Source organism: Pygoscelis adeliae, unplaced genomic scaffold (assembly GCF_000699105.1).
Source record: "Pygoscelis adeliae isolate BGI_AS28 unplaced genomic scaffold, ASM69910v1 Scaffold358, whole genome shotgun sequence".
NCBI classification, from domain to species: domain Eukaryota; kingdom Metazoa; phylum Chordata; class Aves; order Sphenisciformes; family Spheniscidae; genus Pygoscelis; species Pygoscelis adeliae.
The window spans coordinates 1,753,849-1,762,434 of record NW_008825429.1 but is presented as its reverse complement, the minus strand read 5'-3'; the positions used below and the strand labels follow the sequence as shown (position 1 = coordinate 1,762,434).

Genomic DNA, 8,586 nt, shown 5'->3' with positions numbered 1-8,586 from the left:
CTTCCATCTGTGATCGAATGAAGTGTTGAGAATACATGAATTCACTGTGGCCGGGATGAAAAATTCTAAAAATACACTCGTGCATATAAAAGTGCATGAACAAGGTACATAATTTAAATCTTTTTCAACCTAAAAGACACAGAACATATCCAAATGATCAAATACATCCTGACGGCCCACAAAATGTGTTGATGGGTAGGTTTTTGTTCATTCCAGTAACTGCTGACACAAATAACCAGAACAAAACAGTAAGACAGAAGTGTAAGAATACACATATAAATATAAATCTGAAAAATAACAAACCAATATACATGTCTACAAAAAGTAATTTTACCACTTTTTCAGAGCTGTAATTATCTTAACTCTGCAAAGAAAAAAAAATTTATTTGTTTTGTTCTGCAACTAAAGTCTGCTAGAGCCACTACGGACCACTATCATTTGTGAAGAAATTCATTTTATCTTGCTTGCAATGCATCTAATTTTGAGCTGAATATGGCAAGAATACTTCCCCCCGCCCCAAGACATTAAAACCAGCAGCATAAATTTTCTGTCTTTGAAAAAGAAGTTTATAAATTTAAATTGTTGGGCTATAATAGTATCCTAAGCACTTGTTGCACTTCAAGAACTGTAACATAGCCTTTCCTTTCCTAAATATTTTCTAAGGAGAAGAGAATAATAAGGTTTTTATGTATGAGAAACACATTCCTGAAGAGAGATATCCCTGGAAGGAGATTATATTGTTCCAATTTATCTTCTATTATAATAGAGCTTTTCTTAGTAAATTATGCCATTTTAATATATTCACTTGAAAAAAGGAAGATTCAAGTAGTCCTAAATAAACATTCTGATTTAATCCACAACTTAAGATGGCTGCTCTCTATTGTACCTTTTATCTGGCAATACGAAATAACTCCAGTATTATTCCTGGAATTCTTCAGCAAGTCCCTCATAGCCAAGAGGCCGCAAGACAGTAAGACCAAACTTTTGAAAGATCAAAGGCATAAAATGAAATAATTTCATTTTATGAGTAGTTAGTTCTGGAGCTTTTGGATGTAATAACCCTCAGAAAGAAAACTCTATTGTTAGCTGTCATTTCAAACATACAAATTTAATAAACCCTTTGTTCTCCTTTAATATGCATGCTTACATCGTCTTTCTTCTTAGAGGGTCAAATGCTGTGTAAGTGTCTATGGGAAGTGCAATGTTAATACAGTTATATAGGCAGCTCAGATGCAAGACCCATCACCTTGCTGTAAATACATTCTCCTGGAAACAAAGGATGTTCCCAATACCATTCTCTATAGTTCAAACACTAAAAGTTTTTACAAATTACAGCAGACGCTTAGGAGCAGCACTTCTTTTTTTCATTCTGCTTCTAGTTGTGGACTACATAATATTTGTAAGTCAGAATAGTTAAATCAGAAGTAAAGTTTACTTGTCCAAAAAGACATACAAAACATTTCCCCCCTTATCACTTTCAGAGAGTATTTAGAATTGCTCATTTTGGCTTAGCAATAAACTTCATAATAACTCACTTTTTCATCATCATCATGCATGAAGAGCCAATGAATTTCTAACAACTTTTTCTATGAAAATCCTATCAATCACCTCATTTTGGTCTTTTGTTTAAGTAAATAGATGAAAAACATAGAAAAGCAGGAGGATATCTTTAGATACAAGAGATGGCATACAGACACAGATATCAGAGTAATTCCTGATCTTTTCACTATCTAAATATGTATACATTTCACCTTTTCCGGGAAACATTGTATGACATTTACAGAAAGGTAAGGTAATATAATTCCCCTTTCCAGAAGGTTACAATAATTTTGTGTCACCTTTGAAAGATAATTCAAAGATCAGGCTCAAACTAATTTTACACAGGAAAAAGAAAGAAAAAACCCCTTTAAATACTGCTTGACACCAGCAGCTTATATGCATGAATATTAGAATTTTCAATATTACTAAGTAACCATACAGCCTAATATGTGGTATACAGCACGTAAATATTTAATTTAAAAAGTTATTGCATTAGAAAAGATCATTTAAAATATTTAAAATTTCATACTGCTCTCAGCTAGATCCCACCTGCTGCACAACTTCAGGGGGGAGTTCTGATTTCCACTGCTTAAGTTGTCGGGATGCAAAAGAATGTAGGGCATAGGAAATGGTGCCGTATTCTATCCATAAGGAGAGATTAGAGCTGTCAATCTCTAGGGCTCGCTTGAAGCAATTCAAGACAGGAGTAGAGTGTTTCCAGATTGGGCCATCACTTTTCAATTCATTAGAGTTCAACTTGTCCTGAATACGACTTGCTCGAGCCAGAGCCATGCCAGCCCATGAATCAAACCTATGCAAGCAAGGACATAACACATGAACAATTTCCCCCCCTAAACATTACACTGAACGGCATAGACAAGATCCATTTTGTTACATCTGCAACTTTCCCATCCTTTCATCATATGCTCTCTGAAAACAGATTTCTGCATCTCCTCCTCCCCTCATAGTGGAACAGAGGCTGATCTTATTAAAAATGGTTTCCTAATAAAGCACTGTCCCCAGTAATTGTCACATATGAAAAACAGAAGAAACAACAAGGTCTATTTGCCATGCAAAAATAGGATATCTATACTTCTAGTGGCAGCACTCCCATTGATTTCTTTTCTCAGCAACCATGCTGTCCTGTCCAAACATTGTCACCCTTTATTTCTGTAGGCCAGCAGACAGCCATTATGACATTTTGTATTGTTGGACTGAACTGTGAATGGTCTTTATCATTAATCATTTTCCAACATAAAAGTCACTAAAACCAAAATGCGTTCATGTTGGAAAATTCTGATGAATAGATTGCTTATGGAGGGGACTGTTAAGCATCTAGTCCTGTGTTTATTAGATCATTGACAATACAGTCTGAAGAGTAGTTTCCATATTCCATAATCTCACATAAACATCTAGGGTCAACGGCTCCGGAATTTTTCATTTTTATCATGATTCTAACACCAAAGGAATAATCATAATGTTCTCACATTTTTGCTTGTAATTTCTTGCTGACTGCAATTGAAAACCCATTTCTGGGTCAAGTGACCTCAATAGTCAGATTCCTGAGGGGAACGGAAGGGAAACTGTAATACAGACATCTGAAAAAGTAACACCTCATATGACTGGGGTAAAAATACTATGCTATCACATAAAGCATCTTCTGAGCAACAAAATGTCACACATTAAGGTAAAAAATGCATTCCACTGTCATTTATTTATTAATTTAGGCTTTAAAGTATCAAAACTACAGAAAAATGGGGTGGTTTTTTGGTAATTTATCAGGCTTCAAACAAAAGTTTTAGCCATCTGCTAATCACAGTTCCCAGACTAGACGATTCAATAGCATTAAACTACAGCTATTTCCTCTGTAGATTTCACATGTAGAATTGATCTGTGCCTTCACCTTCCCTTTTGTCTCTGTTATGTGACTAGATTTAGAAATAGTTTTCTTGTCTCAAGTCTATCAAACTAGGGTATTTGTTACTGACTCTGATTTATCAACTTCAAGGAGAATTAAAATTATACCTATCCTCTAATATGCAGACCCTATAATTAATCAGTAAATTTAAAGATTATTTAATTTCATTTTAGAAGACTTATTCAAAACATGCTTTATTTTTAAGATGAGAGCACTTAAATCTTGGTGGTATTTCAATAAGTTGTAAATTATCAAGAAACAAAGTGGTTTAGTTTAAATATCACTTAAATACTTTACTTGAGCTTGTATTCTCTGAGTAGCTTTCTAGCAGCAAGGTCAGTAATTTTAGAAAGAGGTCAGCCTAAACAGTTAATCCACTACAGAATGCTATTTGTGCTATAGCTTATGCTATGAAACAGTGACATTTTTTCATTCCTTGTCATGTGTGAACATACCAAAACAAAGAACAAAAGGCGCAAAAGAGAAATATTGATTTGGTCCTTGCCCTTCCCACTTATTCTTGATTTTAGTTTAGCCCCACCCCCTTTCATTTTTTGTTTTAATTTCAGAACAATCAAATATTTAACACTAGGTTTTGGTTTTTGTTTTGTTTGTTGGATTGTTTTAGAGACACCCTTAGTTATACAATTTACCTACGATAATGGATTGCAGGCAGGTTTTTTAGTTTGGTTTTTTTGTTGGTTTTTTTTTAACTCCTGAAACCAAAATAAATATCTTTTGTTGTCTCCTTTTCAGTACTGGAAGAAGTGAGAAGAATGAATGATGTGCAGCAGGATTCAATAATACTGACCTGTTTGGACAAATACAAATGTCGTGCATGTAAAATTTAATGGCCTTAGACTGTTCTTTATTCTTGAAATGATAGTCTGCCAGAAGGTAATACAACTCAGTCACCACTGGTGGAGAATAGTCTGCACCATCCGGGAGAGATGGCGCCTGAAAATTAAAAAAAAGTAAAGATTCATATTAAATAAAATGTTCATATTAAATGAGCTGCACACTTGCTTCTTCCTTGTAGTGAAAGTAGTCTTTTCATCACAAAATATGAAGGTATTGAACATGAAAACAGTGAAAGCATTCCACAGATACAGAGCATTTACAAACACTAATGAACATCTTGTACTGACTCCATATTAACCAATATTACATCTTGCCATTCCAAGATTAAAAGCTTTGGTGGTGTCATTCTTACTTCATTTAAATGCAACTACCTGAGGAAATCCAACATCATGGAATAAATCATTCCCCTAACTATCTCAAAGTCAACATAAAAACAACAATAATTTTTACTCCTTTCATTTTTTTTTTAAAGCAATTAATTATACCTTGCTGCACGTTCCTTCAATATAGGCAGATACAGTATCTAGGCTCAGCATAGGCTTGTCTGTTCGAGGAACAATTGTAGCAGTCTTCTTCAAAAGGTTGGCCAAATCGGCAGACACGGTACTGGTTTTGTAACTATCAAATTCCGGAAGAGTTTTAGGCTTAAAATATTCAAACATGAACAAAGCATCTTCCCATGTTAAATCAACCTGAAGCGGGAGGTAGATGAGAGAGGAAAAAAAATTATGTCAAATTCCAAAATTCAAAAGTCTACTAATGATGAGTTTCTATGGCTTTTCTAGTTCATAAGAACATACATATTTACTCTAGCAGGAAACAAATTAAACCTCCCAAGAACAGAACAACTAAAGGTGCCATTAATTTACGCTGTTCACAAATATAGCATACTGCTCACTGATTTAAAAGACTAAGGTATTGGGCTGCAACTTAGTGTATGTCACTGAAAAATAAAGTCATTCTACTTGCTTAGAAGAGTTGCTCAGAAAAGTTGTTTATAAGCAAGAATCAGTTGCAAGCATCCTGAGATCGTGGGTAAGATACGGAGGAGAAAAGCTCTACACCTTCAATTTCAAACACAAGAATAAATTAAATGGGAATCAGACAAAATTCTGAGACTCAAAAAATCTTCAAACTCTCTGCAGAAAGGTACTTTCAGTATTTATTCCTCATTTGCTCTTCACTTTTCTTTCTTGAAAACAGTTAAAAAAAATTTACAGTTCTCTTCTGCTAGAATAAGTTTTTCTCCTTTTATTGTTCATCTTATTCCTTACAGTCAATTTTGCTTCTGTACTGAAAACGGGGAAGTTGCATTACTAAAAATCAATTTCTCAATGATTTTGATAAGAACTTTTTCATCCAGAATTGCCCAAATGGAACAGACTGGGGGGGGAGGGGGGGCAGAGGGTAATCTCCTTATACTTCCCTTTTTCTTAGTTATTCCCATTTTCTCATTATCTTAATTTTCTAACAGGTAAGTTTAAGACACAGAATTCACAAATATTCAATGAGTAATAACATAACAGTATTTGTGTATTTAAAAAAGGTCTGTTCAAAGGAGCCAGACAATTGTTTTGCTTGTATGAAACTGTTTTTCATTTACAATTCTATGATCACTTGCATTTGGTAAATGCAAAAAACATCTGAGGTTTTCGAACAAAATCAGTGATATTTCAAGGCAGAGGATTGCTGACCTGCTTTTTCTGTCCCTTCCTTAATACTGCAACCCTCTTCCCAAGGCACTCTGTAGTAGTTGTTCTCCCAAACTCAACTGAATTTCACACATTTCTCACAAACGGCTACCAGATATTTACCATCATACATTTCAAAATAAGCTATAATGTAATTTACTTGCATAATTTTTAACAGTGACATTTTTCAAATTCATAAACTGCAAGGTTGGCTGCTAAAGTTTTCTTCTCTCAAGCTGCCTTTTTTCCTCTCTAATTTTCCTCAAACTTGAACTTCTTCTCTGTTGAAAACAGAAAAGTCATGGCTCAATAAAATCAATTTGTCAATAGTTTTAAAATGGCAGACTACTGTGAATAAGATTATACTAGCATTTCATTTCAAATAGCTGACCTTCTATATTCATAAAGGCTTCCATGTTTTTTTAAATGAGTTTATTTTCTACAACATGTAAAATACATAAATTTTACAAGGAAATAAAATCTTTCTCCAAAATATATGAAGGTGCATTAAAACCAAACAAGGGAGTATCTTTCATGACTTCAGGATATTCCACTGATATTAAATAATACGTATCTTACCTGCTGTACTGAATGTTCTTCTAGGTACCTTGCTTTGCTTTTTTTGCTAGGGAAACCATATAAACAATAAAAACACTGTTCCAAGGCTGTTTCAAGCTCTTCTTTGTATGGATGAGTATCTTCAGAAGTGGATGCTGCAAGTTCTTTTTGTAGTACCTGAACCTACAACACCACAAATATCAATGAAAGAGTCATCTGCAAGCTGAAGATTGCATTAAGTTACCTCGTTGTCTGAAGGCAGATGATGAAAATGACATCAAGGAACTACATGTATTTTTCCCCAATTACAACCAAACATTACCCATATTTCTGTAAACTAGTCTCACACAAGTAATTTCAATGGCACTGTAACCGCAATAAAGTGCTTTTATTTTTTTTCCTATGTTAATTCATGAACTCTTGTCTTTAATCAATGAGATTAGATATCAGCTTAATGTTTCAGACTCAAGATCATTCAAAGTTTTCCACTACACACCAAGTTGCTTCTGTGAATATAAACAGTACAGTTTGTCAACCCTGTGAACAAGGAAAAGGCACAGAAGGATTTCTGCCCTAATACAAACACATCAATTTCCTCTGCATGGAAAAAGGGGGATAGAGAGGACTTTGCGAAAAAGAAGGGACAGCTAACAAAAATCTGGCTAACGAAAATCTGGATAAAAGGGATCCAGAATTGCACAGTATGAACAGTATTATACAGATGGCTACACATCAAGGAAAGTGGCTGGACTGATCCCAAATGACTAAACACTGTAGCAAGTTGCTGTCTTTAACTTCAACATTACAAGAAAAAGTACCCATCAGTAGCTATTTTGGAAGACGCTATTATTCCAAAACATTCATTAAAGAAAATTGCAACTGAATGCCAAAAGACAAAAGGTAATTCTTTGAAAATTTTCACTGAGCTTCCTTAAAAAGCAAACCAAAAAAGAACACATTCCAGGAAGACATTTCAAAGTCAGCAGAAACATGTTCACCAAGAATAATCTGTGTAGTGGGATTTATTTCAAAAACAAAACCCACGCTTAATCACTGAGGTTTAAGAATCGATTCCAACATGTTCCACTATGAAATTCAAATTAAAAAATGAAATGTCTAAGTAGAAATTACATTCATAATATCTTACACATCCAACAGCAATGTCGTGTGTGTGTCCCCAGTATCACAGCACACCTGTTATGTCTAAAGAAAACTCACTTGAGGTAGTAGAAGAGAAATGCTTCTACTGTAATCATCATTTGGGAGACTGAAGGATACAGAAAAATACCAAGTTCTCCACTGTCATTTGCCTCTAAAGTTTTAGGAAGCTGTATACTACCAGGAGAGTTCTATTAACTGGTAAGTAATTTCCTTTAACATTTTTCCTCTGACAGAAAACATCAACTTTCATTTATTCATTTTAGCAAGATCTGACTCCTCCAAGCCAGCCACACCCATTCCTCAACACACTGGTTTACTTAGGAAAAATGCAAAACATTCACCTATTTGCAATTCAGATAAAAGGTCATCATATTACTTTTACAGTACGTCAGCTGCCTGGTTATGACCATTTATCATTTTTCAACATCTAGGATTGTAAACTCAATTATTTATGCATACAATGCATGCTGCAAGAAGCTGCTCACCAACTGTGATGAGTGCCTTCCTGACACTGTAAACACTGCACATCATCACAAAGCAAAATTCTGTCATTCTACATGCAAGAAGCTCGTTTCTAAGTGCTGAGATTAACTATAAGACATTAATTCTCTTCTGCTTAAAAGATCTGTGCTAAGAACAAGGTTCCATTTATTAAGAGCCAAAACCCTGAAAAATAAGAGTAAAGGCAATTCTTAGGAGGCATTTCAATGAAATTTTGAGTCACAGCAATCATCTTTGAGTCACAGCAGACACCTTATTTCCACTACTTTTCCTGTAAGAATTTGTGAACAATGTTTGAAATTTACAAGAAGTGTAGATAAATAAGTTGAGAGGAATATGTAAGCATCACAGGATACT

General features: G+C 34.5%; 1 protein-coding gene across 1 annotated transcript in view; it reads right to left on the bottom strand.

Moving 5' to 3' along the window:
* Nucleotides 1-8,586, bottom strand: part of CABIN1 (calcineurin binding protein 1) — a 115,393-nt gene that overhangs the window by 85,680 nt on the left and 21,127 nt on the right. The window contains 4 exon segments of the mRNA XM_009330766.1: nucleotides 2,069-2,350; nucleotides 4,269-4,414; nucleotides 4,804-5,010; nucleotides 6,589-6,750. Of these exon segments, the coding sequence (XP_009329041.1) occupies nucleotides 2,069-2,350; nucleotides 4,269-4,414; nucleotides 4,804-5,010; nucleotides 6,589-6,750 (797 nt within the window).